The following is a 20,375-nucleotide window of genomic DNA, read 5'->3' on the forward strand; positions in this document are numbered from 1 at the left end:
ACGCTTATTGGAGCTTTTATGCTTTACCTCATTTTGCCGCTTTTTCGACATTTAACGTGAAATCTTATTGTCATCTTTGAGCTAGTTTCATTCTTTGCTCCTTCTGCTTAAGGTGCTCTTAAACAGCAGTTGCCCAGTAAAGCATCTAAAACGAGCGGTGTCATAAAAAACGAAATCAAATACAGAAACGGGTTGAACCCATATGCCCAATTTTAGATGCCCGCTAATTGAAGTTTGTTCTTATAAGTTTTAGTTACCACTTCCAATCCTTGTTGGCATTGATGTTAGCCCCTGTATCCTCTCATTAAGTAACATAAGTACATCTAGCAGCAAATTGTAATCAAAATACTTCGCACTTAAAAAAATTTTCCTAAATCAATCAGTTTTTTCCGTTTTTTTTTCCAGTTCTTTCAATCCCAATCAGTGTTATGGGAATCAATGGGGCTGTTTTCCGGCAATCTGCCGGGTATGTTGTTGTTTTTTTTCGAAATGGCCAGTCTATAAAGCCATTGTAGCAATTTTCTGGCAATCTGACAGCTCCGCTCAAAATTAGTTTATCTGTATACTTCCTTGACGCTCGCTCGTTGTTTTACAGTAAGAGAGATGGTGTTGTGCAGGCTAATCTGCTTTTGAGACTTCATTATTTGAGTTTTGTTTGCAGCAGTAGTTCTGATTATTTTTCTCCCAATAAATTGCAAAAGATGAACTTTGAATAGTGTTACTACATGATTTGCATCAGTTCTAAAGGATTTTGATGATCATAGAGAAAGGATTTTTTTCAAAACTCTCTATTTTTTTACGGTTTTTAAATGGCAGACAAATGGCGCATTTATACTTTTGACTTTTTGTTCTTAAAATTAAGAAAAACAGGTAAAGACCGCAGGTCATTACTGAGTAGGCGATTCACATAAATTTATGCAGCTATTTTTGGGCAATCTCGCCGGGTATATTCAAATTCTCTTAAATGAATTTGTAGCGATTATATTACTCTTGCGATATTTTTATGCAATTTTTTGCTTGACCGATTTTTCTTCTGACCCTTTTGACTTTTCGTTCTCAAAACGGAATAAACAGGTTGCACCCGGAGGGCCTCAAGTTCTCTTAGAACTTTTCGGCTCACCAGACTCTAAGTATGCTATTTACCAAAACTGTTTTTGAGACATATATTCCTGGTGTGAAAGGCGGCTCTTAGAGTTTCACCCCTACCCCCAAATCAGCTCTCACCCCCTACACATCGTTCCACTCGTTAACAAGCGCCCTCGACCCTCCTCGCCCGCTCACCCACGCCCCTTCAATCAAGCTGTTAGCCTCCCTGAACCGTCGCTAGTACTGACGAAGCCAACCAACTGCTCGCCAGTCGTTTGAGAGCAATTCGTTTAACGTTAGCCGGTTTTGTTTTTATTTTTGTACCCTATTAGCAAATTTTATTTGATTTGAAGGAAGTCAAGGAAAGCGTATGGAGAATGTAAAACTAGAACCTGAAGACGAGAAATTGTCGACTGCAGACGAGAGCGGTGGAGGTCATGATGGTCTGAGTTCCGATTCTGACCTCTCAGATTTGGAGGACTCAGCCAATGAGCGGATAGTGACCGCAGAAGAAATGACTACCGCTAATGGAGCTGACGTTGAATCTAGTGCCATCACAACTACTGAACAAGCTAACGCCGGCTAGTACTTGTAGATATTTTTATAGCTGCGAAGCTGTAAGCTGAGCGTAGCTATATTGCGGTGCTCTTGGTTTTTTTACGACTCGAAGAGGAGTATTGGTTTTCTTAAGGTTTTTTTTTTTACCGGAAGTACTATTCGTTCAGACGATGTACTGACCTAAAAGCGAAAGCGAGTAAAATTGCAGTGTGAACTAATTTTTTCTGAGCGAGAGAAGTTTTTTGATCATGCGCTGCGTTTAGTGAATGACTTTTTGACATTGAAAAGTAGTTTTTGACTGAATGGCACATATAGATAACCGTTTTTAGCCGTTTTTTCGTCTAAGTGGCATAGTTTTTTTGCTTGTAATTTGGTTTTTTGTAGAAATAATTTTTAATCGATGCTATGTTGAAATGTAAACCCCGGAAATTGATAGCACACTATTTTGTGTAGCCTGAAATTGCGTTTCAAATGCGAAATTGGCACATATTTCTTGATTTTTAGTTAATTTTTGGCTTTTTTTCTATTAATTTCCTCATTTTTGGATTTTTTAGCTGTTTTTTGTCAAAAATCAGTTAATATGGCAACTTCCCTCTGTTAATTCATATACTCAATGCCTCCTTCTACCTCGATGTAATTTTCTTTCATAAAATTGTACATTTGCTAATCCGATTTCCGTAATTTTTTGCCAATTTTTTTCAGTTTTTTTGTTTGTATTTTGCTTTTAATTACTAGAAATAGTATTTTGGGGAACATGCGGGACTTTAGTTTCGTTTCAATAAGAATTCAATCGTTTTTTGGTGTTAAGTTTTTGAAGAAACAGATAATTTTTTTTTCATAAATGCAGTCTTAAGTATTTTTTGAACACTTTTGCAAAATGTTTCATTGTTTCGTATGTCTGAATTCTGCTTTTTCTTGTTTCATTCTGTTCAGCAAGTTGGATTTTTGTCTCAAATGACTTGTTGTCTTTTCTATGTCTCGAATGCTGCTCAATGAAATGTACTCGTTTTTGTTGATTTTTTTAAATTTGATTTTTAACTTTCAAAAATCAAGAATTGGTCTTTTTGTTACGGTGTTCCTAATATTGTGTCCATATTCTTCTCATTCTCGTTTGTATCATTCTAGTTTTGTCCCGGCACCAACTTTTATATTCGTTATATTGATTTTTCAGTTGTTAAAAAATTGAATGAATTCAGCTTTTTCTTAGATCTTGGTTTCTTCGGTTTGCAATTGATTTAATTCAAAATAAGGCAGTAATGGGACTTTGCTAGAAAGTCTTTTCCAACATTTCTACTTATTACTATTCATTGCAATTTTCTTCCGGGCTTGGTATTGATTTTAGACGATTTTTTGCCTTTGAATATTATTCTGTTGCTTTTGTTTTTCTATGATTATTTTAATTTTTGAATTAGTACGAAATCATGTTGTCTAGCATATATACAACAAGGAAGAATCATGTACTATTTTTGTCTTAATTGCCGTGCTTAGAAATCTAATTGTAGTGGACCTCTGATTCTTAAGTTTGAGTACTCTTTTTTGAATAATTTTGACTTTCCTGTCTTTTTTGAAGTTTTTATCTGCCGTTTGCTTTCGCCATCTTTCTGAGATTAGAATCATTAATTATCCGAGGGCAATTGATGGCCCTGTCAGCTCTGTCAGGCTATCAGTTTTTTGACCATCCTCAAAATTTCAGACTTTTTAAACGTTACCAAACGTTTTCAATAATAAAATTTTGCTGCATTTTCTTTCTCTTGGTGACAGTGGTTTAAGTTTCACCGATTTTTAGATCAGATCCGGGGAAGTAATAAGTTAATGGTTTAATACAAAAGGAAATGGCTTCTGATTTTTGTAAAGTTTTGGTGATTCGAGTCGCTTCCGGAATTCTTCCGGTTATGTTTTTTGTTTCGTCGTCTGACGCTTCATTTTCGTTTTACATTTGTTCTAGAACATTCTGTCTCGTCACTGCTTAAATGGCTTTTTCGCGCTTGATTTCACGCTTTCTGCGTGACCTAAATTGCGGTTATTCAGAAACAGAATCTGTTCCTAAAACAAAGTTGATTGTAAGAAAACAGATTGTATGGGCCGACAGCCGAGTGGTTAAGGCGACTGGTAGTTAATCCGGAGATCGCCGGTTCGAGACGCGACAGGGAAAATTTTTTTGCACCCAAAAACATCCACCTTTGAAATAAACTTGTAAATTTTATAGGCGGCGGCGATAACTATTATCAACTCTTTTCTGTATCTTTTTCCATCTGTATTTTACGGCTTGCAAGTCTATTTCGCAGCTATTCCGGCAATCTGCCGGCTATGTTTATCTTATATGTTTCCAATTTAGCTGGAAAATTGATTATTTAGTAGCCTCAAACCGATAGTTGGGGCTGTTATTGGCCTTCTCTTGGCTTTTTACAATTCAAATACGTTTGAAATCATTTTTAATTGCTCTCAAACGAAGTTTGTAGCAATTATATTAGTCCTGTCGGTCTTTTTCTATGCGATTTTTCGCTTGACCGATTTTTTGTCTGACGCTTTTGACTTTTCGTCCTCAAAAACGGGATCAACAGGTAGCGCCCAGTGGGAATTAAGTGCTCTTAGGGCCTTTCAGCTCTGTTTCAGCTCAAACTGTTTTGGAGACTTATACCTATACTTATGGTGTGAAGGGCGGTTCTTAGAGGTTGAAGAGACCCCCCACTGTTGACCCCCCCCTATTGCCCCCACACACCCCCACCGCGCTGTTGCCCCCACACCCCAGTGTTGCCCTCCCTCAATCAGCCCCGGCTGCACGCCCCCCCCCCCCCCCGTCCCGTGGCCTGTTACTGACGAACAATTTATACTTCACCAAAAACGCAAATTTATACTATTTTGCAATTTTTTTCAAGCTTTTCGAAAATTTTGACTTTTTTGATTTTTTAGATTTTTATCAGCCCTAGGTGTCAAGGAACCTCCTTTAGGTTTTAAAAATAGGTTACTGCGTAGCTTCTAGAGGTAATGTAATGGTTTCAACATTTTAACATCACGAATTTTAGCATTTTTTTGACAAAACGTACAATTTTTTTCAAATTTTTGTACAGTTTTTTCCCTTAGTCGAGACCCAGTGACCAGAAAACATTCTATGGGGTTTGATAATAAGTTACTGGCAAATTTTTAATGGTAATGGAATAGTTTTTCAAATTTTAAATTTCACAAATATTAGCAATTTTTTTTTTATAAAACTTGCCTTTTTTTTCAAGTTTTGTTTGAAAGTTTTTGTCGTTTTTTAGATTTTTTTTCAGACTTAAAAACCAAGAGACTTCCTCTAGGGTTGGAAATTAGGTTTCTGAATAATTTTTAGATTAAATGGAATGTCTTGCAATGTTTTAACATCACGAATTTTAGCATATTTGTGTTACTTTTTGCCATTTTTTCCAATTTTTAAACATTTATAGTCATTATTCAGATTTTTTGAGCCTCAAGGGTCAAAAAAGCCTCCGTTAGGGTTTAATAAAAAGTTATTGGAAAATTTTTGTTGGTCATGGATTAATTTCAATTTTTTGATATCAACTTTTAGCAATTTTTTTCAAAACTAGCAATTTTTTTGAAGTTTTTTGAAATTTTTCATCATTTTTTAGATTTCTCTAACCTCAAGGGCCGCGGATTTTCCTCTAGGGTTTGATAATATGTTACTGCATAGTTTATAGATGTGAATGTTTTTCAAGATTTCATAACCACAAAGATTTTAATATCACGAATTTAAGCAATTTTTAAATATATTTGCAATTTTTTCGTGTTTTCGAATGTTTTCCGGCAACAGAGGCCCTGGGGCATACTCCAAGGTTTGATAATAAGTTGCTGCATACCTCATAGAGTTAATGGTTTTGTGATCAACTTTTTTATGACTCCAGCTTTAGTAATATTTATAAACTTTAAAACGTTTAGTTTTAAAGTATTAAAATTTAAACTTTTCAAATTTTTGGAAAATTTTTATGTTCCAAGCGTATGGATCTTTATGAGCCAGTGAAACTATTTCAGGCTCAAAACAGGGATTTTTTATAGTCTCTTGAGATAATGAATTGGTTCTCAACATATTAACGTCTTGAATTTTTACAAGATTTTATTAAAATTTGCATTTTTCAATTTTTTTCAATATTGTCCTTTTCTGAGTTTAACGACCGTTACTGGCCAACGAAGATTACTTGACAGAACTTTCGAGACAAAAAAAGTTTTTGATTTTTTATTGCGGAGTTCAAATTTTTTTAGTTTCGCCTTTTTCAGTTTTTTTCTATGATTTATTTATTAACAAGGTTAGAAAACTTGTTAAGTTGCAGTGTCGAATCCAATCATGGAAGATTTTCCTTTCTCCTTCTCTCTCTCTCTCTTTTGGCTGGGGTTCCTTTCCTTCTCCTTCTCATTCACGTTTTATCTCTCTCTCTCTCTCTCTTTTTGTTTATTCCGCATTTCAGCTGCTGTTATGTGGCGTAATGTCACCATCTCTGATCCTCATTATCATTGAGTTATAGTTGAAATGTTTTTATCACGCATTTAACAGGCATTTTAACAGGCATTTTAGGAAATCATTGTTAATTTCTGTCAAAAGCAAATCGGCCAAGCGAAAAGCAATTTTTCGCTTGGCCGATTTTTCGTCTGGACTCATTTGATTTTCGTATTCAGAAACGGGATAAAGAGGTAGCGCCCTGAGGACACTACACTAAACCTTGGCTAGTTGTTGACGACGCCAACCGCTCAGTGGTCGTTTGAGAGCAGAGCAATTCGCCCGACGTTAGTAGGTTATGTTTCGCTGTTTGAAACAAACACTATTTCGAGCGATTTTGAGCTATTTTGCCATTTTGTACTGTTGGACGCTTTCTTTTACCATTTTTTGCTATCTGCTTCAATTTTTTTCATTGCGCTTTGTTTTTCCTGTTTGAAGTAATTTAAATCAAGTTTTCGCCCATGTTCATCTGCTTTTTAATTGCTCTGAAAGACGAATTTTGTAGCAATCATTTTAGTCTTGCGGTCTTTTTAATAGCAGCGGTCAGCCTCTCAAACGGCTATTCTTTAAGCGCTCACCTTTTTACAATTCAAAGCATTTGAATTGTATTGGTGCGCTGTCTTTTTTTAAATAGCCGCACAGCGATAGCTGGGGCTTTTATTGGCCTTATTTGGTTTTTTTTTATTTCGTCGTCATGATTTTTGGTACGACCATATGACGTCACAGCCACTTTATGTTCATTCGTTCATGCAATTTCAACTGAATTGCATGTGTGACGTCATTTTTCGCTCTTAGTGGAGCGAGTTTTTTTGTTCATGCGCGTGATTAATTTTTTGGTCACACTTGACTTACCTCACTCTCAAAAATGACTTCCTCACTTTAAAATTGACTTTTATTTACTTTAATTCAAAGAGATAAGGTCAAATGGGTGTGTGTCACTCTGAATGAAGGTTATTTGAGATCAGCTAACAGAGGCAGCAATAACTTATACAGATTTTTAATCAAAATATAACTACAGATCAGCCTTCAATGAAAAGACGAATTTTGTGGTCTGTCTTTTTTACTGCTCTTTTAGACTGCCGATATACGAATCTATTGCGGTAATTTTCTGGCAATCTGCCAGCTATGTTTAAGATTTGTTCACGCTTTCTTCGGCTTTTTCACGTCAGTGAGAAGTCAAATTAGAGTGGTGATTTTGGTCACACTCAAATAGTAATGGGATCGAAAAATTGAGTAGGTTTGAGGCGTGACTTTTTTGAAATACCTTTAAAGTGGAGTGAGAAATTGGTGTTTGAACAAATTGGCTGTTTTTGAGATGAATTCTTTTTCAGGTGCGTCAATTTGTCTTCTGTTCTCAGAGTCTCATCTCCTTCGGTGCTTTTAAGACGGTAGATATGTGTTCTAATTGTGCCTTTTTGCCTTTGCTTGAACCCATTAAGGGGAAGCTAAAAGTTTTTAATAGCCGCACAGCGATAGCGGGGGCTATTATTGGCCTTCCCTTGGTTTTTATTATTTCGCGATTTTTGTTATGACCATATGACGTCACAACCACTTCAAATCCGCTTTTTGGTCATTCGTTTATGCAATTGCAACTAGAGTGCGTGTGTGACGTCATTTTTTGCTCTCAGTGGAGCGAGTTTTTTTGTTCATTCGCTTGATTAAATTTTTGGTCACACTTACTTATCTCACTCTCAAAAATGACTTCCTCACTTTGAAATTCATTTTTATTTACTTTAATTCAATGAGATAAGGTCAAATGGGTGTGTGTCACTCTAAATGAAGGTTATTTGAGAGCAGCTAATAGAGGCAGCAAAAAGTTATACAGATTTTTAATCAAAATATAACATATCAGCCGTCAATGAAAAGTTTAATTTTTTTGGGTCCCTTTTTTACTGTTTTTTGAGACTGCAGATCTACGAAGCTATCGCGGCTGTTCTTGGCAATCTGCCAGCTATGTTTATGAGTTTGCCTCTATTTGTTGTCATAAAATATTACTGAATTTTAGATTTTGCCCCCTTTTTAAAATTATCTATTGTGTTATCACTTAGTACCATATATGACAGGTCTGATTGGTTGCTAATGAGGCATAAAAGTACCCTATTAATGGCTCGAGCAAACAGTTAGTGGTTTTCATAACGTTGACACCACTTTTTTTTCCAAAATTTTTAGCGAATTTTTCAGTTCTGCAAGTATTTACTGTACTTTTTAATGTCTTATCTTTTAATCTCATTGAAGACAGTTCTTCGATGCTACTAAAAGGGGTTAAGTTTATCGATTTAATAGTTTTTGCTCAAAGCTTTTTGTGACTTTGCCAATAATTGGTTTTATAGCTATAAGCTGAGCGGAGCTATATTGCGATTCTCTTGGTTTTTGGTTTTGTCGTCTGACGTTCTTTTTCGTTTTGCATTTGTTCTCACAGCAAAGCTGAAAAAGTCAAATTTTGGTTTTTATTATTTCGCGATTTTTGTTATGACCATATGACGTCACAACCACTTCAAATCCGCTTTTTGGTCATTCGTTTATGCAATTGCAACTAGAGTGCGTGTGTGACGTCATTTTTTGCTCTCAGTGGAGCGAGTTTTTTTGTTCATTCGCTTGATTAAATTTTTGGTCACACTTACTTATCTCACTCTCAAAAATGACTTCCTCACTTTGAAATTCATTTTTATTTACTTTAATTCAATGAGATAAGGTCAAATGGGTGTGTGTCACTCTAAATGAAGGTTATTTGAGAGCAGCTAATAGAGGCAGCAAAAAGTTATACAGATTTTTAATCAAAATATAACATATCAGCCGTCAATGAAAAGTTTAATTTTTTTGGGTCCCTTTTTTACTGTTTTTTGAGACTGCAGATCTACGAAGCTATCGCGGCTGTTCTTGGCAATCTGCCAGCTATGTTTATGAGTTTGCCTCTATTTGTTGTCATAAAATATTACTGAATTTTAGATTTTGCCCCCTTTTTAAAATTATCTATTGTGTTATCACTTAGTACCATATATGACAGGTCTGATTGGTTGCTAATGAGGCATAAAAGTACCCTATTAATGGCTCGAGCAAACAGTTAGTGGTTTTCATAACGTTGACACCACTTTTTTTTCCAAAATTTTTAGCGAATTTTTCAGTTCTGCAAGTATTTACTGTACTTTTTGATGTCTTATCTTTTAATCTCATTGAAGACAGTTCTTTGATGCTACTAAAAGGGGTTAAGTTTATCGATTTAATAGTTTTTGCTCAAAGCTTTTTGTGACTTTGCCAATAATTGGTTTTATAGCTATAAGCTGAGCGGAGCTATATTGCGATTCTCTTGGTTTTTGGTTTGGTCGTCTGACGCTCTTTTTCGTTTTGCATTTGTTCTCACAGCAAAGCTGAAAAAGTCAAATTTTCTGAATTACTTCTTCCTCTCACTAACGGAGTTTCCGCGCGTGACGTCATTTCTCACTCTCTTTAGCAAAAATTTTTTGCGTGATTAAATTTGAAATTTTAAAACTTAAGTTTAATTTGTATTTGCTTAAGTTCAAAGGAACTCATATGTGCAGCAAAGGTCCCTAATAACAGGTTTCAGCGGGATGAATTTTAGCAAGCTTTATTAATTTGTCGCTGAATGTTTTTTACCTAGCTTTTGAGCGGCCTCGATTTTTTTCTCAATTTAGAACTATCTCTATCGTACGGCAGGCAGGTCTATTCTTTCGCAGCTATTCCGGCAATCTGCGGCTATGTTCAGTAATATTTATGGATTTTTTTGAGTTTTGCTAGTTTATCTTATTAACTTTGTCGTCTTAACTTAGTCTCATTATCGACAGGTCTCATCGGTTTCTAAAAGGGATTCAATTGACGCAAGTCTTTTCAGCTCATTTTCATTGCTTTTTGTGACTTATACGCTTTATCGGTTTTTTTTTAATTTTAGTTTTTTTGGTAATTTTTTTCAGTTTCGCTAGTTTTTGTTGTACTTAATACTGTCCTATCACTTAATATTATTGTTGACAAGTCTCTGCGGTGGTCACTGAGGACTCAATTGTTTGATATAATTGTATCCTTCAGTAGCTGTTGCGTTCTCTGACTTTTGTACAAAGTTTTTTCAAAAAGTTTCTGCGAGTTTTATTTCGATTTTTTGTTTATTTTTGTTTTATTATTTAATTTTAATAGTGACAAGACTCCTCGACATTTAATGACAGTTTGCTATTGAGAAATACAGGATTATAATTGGCAGTTTGAGTTCATAGCAGTTGTTTTTTGATGTTGATCCTGTCTTTTCAAAAAGTATAAATTGAATTTTTAGTCTTGCTTGTTTTTGTGGTTCTGGTGTTGTTTTATTGTTTAATCTCATTACTAACAGCTCTCATTTGCCTTTTACAAAAGATTTAATGATTGTCAGGTCATAATTTAACACTATTCTTTGACTTGTCCTTCTATTGGTCAATTTATTTCTTCTCTTTATTCTTTTTCGGTTTCAATCCTGAAGTGCGTCAAGCGCGTCCACGGCGGATTTTTTCCAGCAATCTGCCGGCTATGTTTATCACTCGAAGAGGAGTATTTGGTTTCTGTAGATTTTTTACAATCCAAAGCATTTGGTTTGTATTGGTGCATATTTTCTATGTTTCTGAGCCAATGAATCGTTTTTAGGGCTTATAAGTAAGTTACTGGATATTTTTGGTGGCAATGTATTGGTTTTCAATATTATTTTTCTAAAATAAAAATTACTTGTGTTTTCGAAGAAAACCTACCCCCAATACCCCCAATAAATTTGAAACCCTACCCGCAATAAATTTGACTCGTACTTTTGACTTCTGTTCTCGAAGAATGGACTTTAACAGTTGCTTATTTACCATTACGCAGTGATTATGTACTGGTGTTCAAGTTCGAAAGGTTTCATGAAATTTTCTCCCTACAACAGTTATCAGATCTTTTCCGTTTGTGCCTCCGGAGTACGCTATAACGTTATGCACCCCCCCCCCCAGGTATAGAGCACGTGCCATTACATAGTAATTCATTATGTAAAAATACGGCACGCGCGTCCGGGGGTGCAAATAATATGCACCGACTAAGTTGGGGGTACCACAAACGGAAAAGATCCCAGCTTTCGTACAGAACCCGCCACCTTCCTTCACCCCCGCGTATCTACCTCCTCCTACCACCTTCCCCGCACGTACCTACACCCCTCACCTACCTACCTGCTCCCCTATCTATCTACCACCCCCCCCCCAAACTACATTAGCCCGCGCCTCTTACCTACCCTCGCCCCTACATACTTACCCCCTCGGTCTACCTACCTACCCCCTTCAACACTTACATTGTCCACCCTCCTCCACCTGTCGATTTGAACCCCCCTCTCATTTAGGCTTCGAAACCCTACCCCCCCCCCCCCCTCCCCCAACCCTTTCCACCCTCCTCCAACACACACACACACACACACACACACACACACACACACACACACACACACACCGGTCAACCCCCATGCTAGCATCCCTAAGCCCCAGCTGGCTACTACCTAAGACAACCACTCACCGGTCGTTTGAGAGCAATTCGCCCGACATCAGTCGGTTATGTTTACGTTTTTTTCGTGACATTCTCGTTTTAGACCCGGAAGGTCACTTGACAGCCAAAGACAGCTACAATCTGGAGTACCTTTTGAAGCTCGAGGAGCTGCATCAGCTGCTTAGTGACTCTACGGACTGTGAGAAACTGAGGAAGGTGGCAGACATCCTGATCAACTCTGGAAGACCAGATGTCTGCAAAGTATCCCAGACCCTCAACGTCGATTTGTGTGCTCTCCAGAGGAATACAATTCAGCAGCTGTTCGATGCCATCAAAGAATAAAGATTTGGCAGTGTTACCTTTGCTGGCGAGAGGAATGGTTTAATAGAAATGGCTGAACGCGAGAGCTTGTTGACTGGAATGAAAGTACGATCTTACACTATTAAAATGCTTAATATGGTTGCGAATATACAAAGCAATTGGAAGCAATGGTATCCAACAAAAATCATTTGGTGGCCAAATATATACAAGTTGTGTTCAATTTGTAGTTTTTACCTGCAAAAATAACTGCATCGAAACGACCCTTCATTTATAGTAAATGATAATAAATGAATAGCCGGTTGTGTAAATCCCAGTGACTCAAAATTATTGTATTTCTGATGCTATTTTTGTGCTAACTTTATTTGTTCTTAATTTATTTTTATTTAATCAGTTCTCTTATTTAATTGACCGAATCAGGTAGTTAGTAATTTGCGATTCCAATTATAATAGTTTTTATGGTAACTTCGCACATAACTTATTCTTGCGGCTGCTCAAGAATCCCAGTGGAGCACTATTCAAAGCCCGTTTCTCAAGTTTTACGCCGGCCTGATTCTTGTCAAAATGCAACTGACTAAAGTTCACGTCGAAACAAATAGTCGCTCGAGCGTATGAAGGACCGTAACTTAAGTTTGATTTGGTTATTAATGTGTCTAGTGATAAACTATGTTTAATTTCGTACTGACGTTTGTAAGGCTTCAGTAAATCATAGCAATGTTGCTAACGTCTTGTAAGAAAGCTCAACGTCTTGTCAGAAAGCTTTGAAAATTTCCAGTTTTTGAACAATTTTGAGTTTTTTCAATTTTCAAATTTTTCGCAATCAAAGGACTTTCCCTTGTGTCTGATGATTCTTGCTGCTGTTTAACAGTGGCTGCAACACTTTTACTCCTGAATTGTTTTTCTAACTTAAGAGTAGACTGTTAAGCGGGGGTTTTAAGCTAATGTGACAAATAGTTACTGAAAAACAGTTTCATATGGTTTGAAAAGGGAGAAACATTTTTCGAAACGAGAGGTAATTTCAAGGATTTTTTAAATACCTTTGTAATAACCGCAAAGCAATAGCGTGCCTATTACTGTTCTCCTTTTTCAGTGTCCGAAGGATTTGGTTTGAATTAACACGCTGTCTCATACCAACTTAAAGATTTTTTGTTGTATTGGAGCGCTGCCTTATTTGTTAAGTCTTTATAGCTGTTGGTAATTGTGACTTAAACAATTTTTTCAAGGAAAGAGTACAGAGCTTTTGAGTTTTCGTTTATTGTTGTTCTTGTTGTCTTTTAAATAAGTATGACTAATTACAGCCCATGTGGTTTTTTTAACAAATCGCTCTCGATTTAAGTTTGTTGTTAGTCTTAACAACTTTTGGTATTTTTGACTTTAACACTATTCATATCAAAAATACTTTTTTCGAAAATATTTAGCGATTTTTTAAAGTTTTGCCCTTATTTCCAGTACTTTCTGATGCCTTATCAATTTTTTTTAATACAGGTCTCCTTGGTTTTCTAATGGGAGTTAATTTACCCTTTTCTTTTTTACTTTTGTCTAACGGTTTTAAAAAACAAAACCGTTTTATGTTGGAGTTATTTTAGTTCTGCTTGCATTTTTGTGTATTTTTTGTTTTTTTTTCGTTTAACTATTTCAACTTTTCTCCCCGAATATAAAAGTCAAGGCCGATAAAAAGTAGAATGGTGAGAACTATCTTAGCGCCTTACGCTTTACTTGTCTTCGAGTAGGAGTAAAAAATTGCATAAAAATGCAAGCGGAACTAAAATAATTCCATTATAATACGTTTTAGTCTTTCAAAACCAATAGACAATAACAAAAACAGAAAAAGCTAAATTAAGACCCATTAGAAAACCAAAGAGACCTGTGTTAAATGAGAAAAATGTGATAAGGCGTTAGAAAGTACATGAAAGAAGGGCAAAACTCAAAAAATCGCTAAATAATTTCGAAAAAAGTAGTGTTAAAATCACAAACACCAAAAGTTGTTAACACGAACAACAAACTTCAATCGAGAGCGATTCGCTGGAATACACATGAGTTCTTTTATTAGCAATACTACTTTAAAAAAAACAATAAACAATAACGAAAACTCAAAAGCTCTGTACTTTTTAAAAGAGTGTTTAAGATTTCAACACTTTTACTCCTGAATTTTTTTCTAACTTAGGAGTAGACGGTTAAGCGGAGGTTTTAAGCTAATGTGACGAATAGTTACTGAATAACAGTTTCATATTGTTTCAAAAGGGAGAAACATTTTTCGAAACCCGAAGCAATTTCAAGGATTTTTAAAATACTTTTTTAGCAGCCGCAGTCTTTATAGCTGTTGGTAATTGTGACTTAAACAATTTTTTTAAGGAAAGAGTACAGAGCTTTTGAGTTTTCGTTTTTGTTTATTGTTGTTCTTGTTGTCTTTTAAATAAGTATGACTAATTACAGCCCACGTGGTTTTTCTAACAAATCGCTCTTGATTTAAATTTGTTGTTAGTCTTAACAACTTTTGGTATTTTTGACTTGAACACTTTTCTAATCAAAAATACTTTTTTCGAAAATATTTAGCGACTTTTTTAAGTTTTGCCCTCATTTCCAGTACTTTCTGATGCCTTATCAAATTGTTTCTTTTAAGACAGGTCTCCTTGGTTTTCTAATGGGAGTTAATTTACCCTTTTCTTTTTTACTATGGTCTAATGTTTTTAAAAATCTAAAACGTTTTATGTTGGAGTTATTTTAGTTCTGCTTGCATTTTTAAGTGTTTTTTCAGTTTTTTTTTCGTTTAACCATTTCACCTTTTCTCCTCGAATATAGAAGTCAAGGCCGATAAAAAGTAGAATGGTGAGAATTATCTTAGCGCCTTACGCTTTACTTGTCTCCGAGTAGGAGTAAAAAATTGCATTAAAATGAAAGCGGAACTAAAATAATTCGATTATAATACGTTTTAGTCTTTTAAAACCAATATACAATAACAAAAGTAGAAAAGGGTAAATTAAGACCCATTAGAAAAGCAAAAAGACCTGTGTTAAAAGAAAAAAATGTGATAAGGCGTTAGAAAGTACATGAAATAAGGGCAAAACTCAAAAAATCGATAAGTATTTTCGAAAAAAGTAGAGTTAAAGTCACAAAGACCAAAAGTTGTTAACGCTAACAACAAACTTCAATCGAGAGCGATTCGCTGGAATATACATGAGTTCTTTTTTTAGCAATACTACTTTAAAAAAAACAATAAACAATAACGAAAACTCAAAAGCTCTGTACTTTTTAAAAGAGTGTTTAAGATTTCAACACTTTTACTCCTGAATTTTTTTCTAACTTAGGAGTAGACGGTTAAGCGGAGGTTTTAAGCTAATGTGACGAATAGTTACTGAATAACAGTTTCATATTGTTTCAAAAGGGAGAAACATTTTTCGAAACCCGAAGCAATTTCAAGGATTTTTAAAATACTTTTTTAGCAGCCGCAGTCTTTATAGCTGTTGGTAATTGTGACTTAAACAATTTTTTTAAGGAAAGAGTACAGAGCTTTTGAGTTTTCGTTTTTGTTTATTGTTGTTCTTGTTGTCTTTTAAATAAGTATGACTAATTACAGCCCACGTGGTTTTTCTAACAAATCGCTCTTGATTTAAATTTGTTGTTAGTCTTAACAACTTTTGGTATTTTTGACTTGAACACTCTTCTAATCAAAAATAATTTTTTCGAAAATATTTAGCGACTTTTTTAAGTTTTGCCCTCATTTCCAGTACTTTCTGATGCCTTATCAAAATGTTTCTTTTAAGACAGGTCTCCTTGGTTTTCTAATGGGAGTTAATTTACCCTTTTCTTTTTTACTATGGTCTAATGTTTTTAAAAATCTAAAACGTTTTATGTTGGAGTTATTTTAGTTCTGCTTGCATTTTTAAGTGTTTTTTCAGTTTTTTTTCGTTTAACCATTTCACCTTTTCTCCTCGAATATAGAAGTCAAGGCCGATAAAAAGTAGAATGGTGAGAATTATCTTAGCGCCTTACGCTTTACTTGTCTCCGAGTAGGAGTAAAAAATTGCATTAAAATGAAAGCGGAACTAAAATAATTCGATTATAATACGTTTTAGTCTTTTAAAACCAATATACAATAACAAAAGTAGAAAAGGGTAAATTAAGACCCATTAGAAAACCAAAAAGACCTGTGTTAAAAGAAAAAAATGTGATAAGGCGTTAGAAAGTACATGAAATAAGGGCAAAACTCAAAAAATCGATAAGTATTTTCGAAAAAAGTAGAGTTAAAGTCACAAAGACCAAAAGTTGTTAACGCTAACAACAAACTTCAATCGAGAGCGATTCGCTGGAATATACATGAGTTCTTTTTTTAGCAATACTACTTTAAAAAAAACAATAAACAATAACGAAAACTCAAAAGCTCTGTACTTTTTAAAAGAGTGTTTAAGATTTCAACACTTTTACTCCTGAATTTTTTTCTAACTTAGGAGTAGACGGTTAAGCGGAGGTTTTAAGCTAATGTGACGAATAGTTACTGAATAACAGTTTCATATTGTTTCAAAAGGGAGAAACATTTTTCGAAACCCGAAGCAATTTCAAGGATTTTTAAAATACTTTTTTAGCAGCCGCAGTCTTTATAGCTGTTGGTAATTGTGACTTAAACAATTTTTTTAAGGAAAGAGTACAGAGCTTTTGAGTTTTCGTTTTTGTTTATTGTTGTTCTTGTTGTCTTTTAAATAAGTATGACTAATTACAGCCCACGTGGTTTTTCTAACAAATCGCTCTTGATTTAAATTTGTTGTTAGTCTTAACAACTTTTGGTATTTTTGACTTGAACACTTTTCTAATCAAAAATACTTTTTTCGAAAATATTTAGCGACTTTTTTAAGTTTTGCCCTCATTTCCAGTACTTTCTGATGCCTTATCAAATTGTTTCTTTTAAGACAGGTCTCCTTGGTTTTCTAATGGGAGTTAATTTACCCTTTTCTTTTTTACTATGGTCTAATGTTTTTAAAAATCTAAAACGTTTTATGTTGGAGTTATTTTAGTTCTGCTTGCATTTTTAAGTGTTTTTTCAGTTTTTTTTCGTTTAACCATTTCACCTTTTCTCCTCGAATATAGAAGTCAAGGCCGACAAAAAGTAGAATGGTGAGAATTATCTTAGCGCCTTACGCTTTACTTGTCTCCGAGTAGGAGTAAAAAATTGCATTAAAATGAAAGCGGAACTAAAATAATTCGATTATAATACGTTTTAGTCTTTTAAAACCAATATACAATAACAAATGTAGAAAAGGGTAAATTAAGACCCATTAGAAAACCAAAAAGACCTGTGTTAAAAGAAAAAAATGTGATAAGGCGTTAGAAAGTACATGAAATAAGGGCAAAACTCAAAAAATCGATAAGTATTTTCGAAAAAAGTAGAGTTAAAGTCACAAAGACCAAAAGTTGTTAACGCTAACAACAAACTTCAATCGAGAGCGATTCGCTGGAATATACATGAGTTCTTTTTTTAGCAATACTACTTTAAAAAAAACAATAAACAATAACGAAAACTCAAAAGCTCTGTACTTTTTAAAAGAGTGTTTAAGATTTCAACACTTTTACTCCTGAATTTTTTTCTAACTTAGGAGTAGACGGTTAAGCGGAGGTTTTAAGCTAATGTGACGAATAGTTACTGAATAACAGTTTCATATTGTTTAAAAAGGGAGAAATATTTTTCGAAACCCGAAGCAATTTCAAGGATTTTTAAAATACTTTTTTAGCAGCCGCAGTCTTTATAGCTGTTGGTAATTGTGACTTAAACAATTTTTTTAAGGAAAGAGTACAGAGCTTTTGAGTTTTCGTTTTTGTTTATTGTTGTTCTTGTTGTCTTTTAAATAAGTATGACTAATTCTAGCCCACGTGGTTTTTCTAACAAATCGCTCTTGATTTAAATTTGTTGTTAGTCTTAACAACTTTTGGTATTTTTGACTTGAACACTTTTCTAATCAAAAATAATTTTTTCGAAAATATTTAGCGACTTTTTTAAGTTTTGCCCTCATTTCCAGTACTTTCTGATGCCTTATCAAATTGTTTCTTTTAAGACAGGTCTCCTTGGTTTTCTAATGGGAGTTAATTTACCCTTTTCTTTTTTACTATGGTCTAATGTTTTTAAAAATCTAAAACGTTTTATGTTGGAGTTATTTTAGTTCTGCTTGCATTTTTAAGTGTTTTTTCAGTTTTTTTTCGTTTAACCATTTCACCTTTTCTCCTCGAATATAGAAGTCAAGGCCGATAAAAAGTAGAATGGTGAGAATTATCTTAGCGCCTTACGCTTTACTTGTCTCCGAGTAGGAGTAAAAAATTGCATTAAAATGAAAGCGGAACTAAAATAATTCGATTATAATACGTTTTAGTCTTTTAAAACCAATATACAATAACAAAAGTAGAAAAGGGTAAATTAAGACCCATTAGAAAACCAAAAAGACCTGTGTTAAAAGAAAAAAATGTGATAAGGCGTTAGAAAGTACATGAAATAAGGGCAAAACTCAAAAAATCGATAAGTATTTTCGAAAAAAGTAGAGTTAAAGTCACAAAGACCAAAAGTTGTTAACGCTAACAACAAACTTCAATCGAGAGCGATTCGCTGGAATATACAAGAGTTCTTTTTTTAGTAATACTACTTTAAAAAACAACCAAAGCAACAATAAACAATAACGAAAACTCAAAATCTCTGTACTTTTTTAAAAGAGTGTTTAAGATTTCAACACTTTTACTCCTGAATTTGTTTCTAACTTAGGAGTAGACGGTTACGCGGAGGTTTTAAGCTAATGTGACGAATAGTTACTGAATAACATATGGTTTGAAGTTTCATATGGTTTGAAAAGGGAGAAACATTTTTCGAATCGAGAAGTAATTTCAAGGATTTTTTAAAATAATTTTGTAATAACCGCAAAGCAAAAGCCTGGCTATCACTGTTCTCCTTTTTCAGTGTCCGAAGGATTTGGGTTGAATTAACACGCTGTCTCAAACCAACTTAAAGATTTTTAGTTGTATTGGAGCGCTGCCTTTTTTGTTAAGTCTTTATAGCTGTTGGTAACTGTGACTTAAACAATTTTTTCAAGGAAAGAGTACAGAGCTTTTGAGTTTTCGTTTTTGTTTCTTGTTGTTTTTGTTGTCTTTTAAATAAGTATGACTAGTTACAGCCCTCATGGTTTTTCTAACAACTCGCTCTCGATTGAAGTTTGTTGTTAGTGTTAACAACTTTTGGTATTTTTGACTTTAACACTATTCTTATCAAAAATACTTTTTTCGAAAATATTCAGCGATTTTTTTTAAGTTTTGCCCTCTTTTCCAGTACTTTCTGATGCCTTTTCAAATTGTTTCTTTTAAGACAGGTCTCCTTGGTTTTCTAATGGGAGTTAATTTACCCTTTTCTTTTTTACTTTTTTACTATTGTCTAATGGTTTTAAAACTAAAACGTTTTATGTTTGAGTTATTTTAGTTCTGCTTGCAATTTTATGTATTTTTTCAATTTCTTTTTTATCGTTTAAACATTTCACCTTTTCTCCCCGAATATAAAAGTCTAGGCCGATAAAAAGTAGAATGGTGAGAACTATCTTAGCGCCTTACGCTTTACTTGTCTCCAAGTAGGAGTAAAAAATTGCATAAAAATGCAAGCGGAACTAAAACAATTCCATTATACTACGTTTTAGTCTTTTAAAACCAATAGACAATAACAAAAAAGAAAAGGGTAAACTAAGAATCATTAAAAAACCAAAGAGACCTGTGTTAAAAGAAAAAAATGTGATAAGGCGTCAAAAAGGAAATAAGGGCAAAACTCAAAAAATCGCTAAATATTTTTGGAAAAAGTAGTCTTAAAGTCACAAACACCAAAAGTTGTTAACACTAACAACAAAACTCAACCGAGAGCTGTTCGCTGGATTGCACATGAGAACTTTTATTAGCAATACTACTTTAAAAGACAACAAAAACAATAACAAACAATAACGAAAACTCAAAAGCTCTGTACTCTTTTTTAAAAGAGTGTTTCAGACTTCAACACTTTTACTCCTGAGTGTTTTTTCTAACTTAAGAGTAGACGGTTACGCGGAGGTTTTAAGCTAATGTGACAAATAGTTACTGAATAACAGTTTCATATTGTTTCAAAAGGCAGAAACATTTTTCGAAACGAGAAGCAATTTCAAGGATTTTTTAAATACTTTTTTTAGTAGCCGCAGACTTTATAGCTGTTGGTAATTGTGACTTAAACAATCTTTTTAAGCAAAGAGTAGAGGGCTTTTGAGTTTTCGTTTTTGTTTATTGTTGTTTTTGTTGTCTTTAAAATAAGTATGACTAAAAACAGCCCTCATGGTTTTTCTAACAACTCGCTCTCGATTGAAGTTTGTTGTTAGTGTTAACAACTTTTGGTATTTTTGACTTTAACACTATTCTTATCAAAAATACTTTTTTCGAAAATATTGAGCGATTTTTTTCAAGTTTTGCCCTCTTTTCCAGTACTTTCTGATGCCTTTTC

The 20,375-nt window shown here is 34.2% G+C and overlaps 1 protein-coding gene across 1 annotated transcript in view; it reads left to right on the plus strand.

Annotated features, from left to right (window-relative positions):
• The window catches only part of LOC142343087 (uncharacterized), a 183,819-nt gene extending 171,524 nt beyond the window's left edge, over positions 1–12,295 (plus strand). The window contains exons 14-15 of the mRNA XM_075394773.1: positions 1,440–1,667; positions 11,688–12,295. Of these exons, the coding sequence (XP_075250888.1) occupies positions 1,440–1,667; positions 11,688–11,926 (467 nt within the window). The 3' untranslated portion in view covers positions 11,927–12,295. The remainder of the gene's footprint in view (positions 1–1,439; positions 1,668–11,687) is intronic.
• The last annotated feature ends 8,080 nt before the right edge of the window (positions 12,296–20,375 follow it).

The sequence above is a fragment of the Convolutriloba macropyga genome, chromosome 7 (genome assembly GCF_964194025.1).
Source record: "Convolutriloba macropyga chromosome 7, txConMacr16.3, whole genome shotgun sequence".
In the NCBI taxonomy this organism is placed as follows: Eukaryota; Metazoa; Xenacoelomorpha; order Acoela; family Convolutidae; genus Convolutriloba; species Convolutriloba macropyga.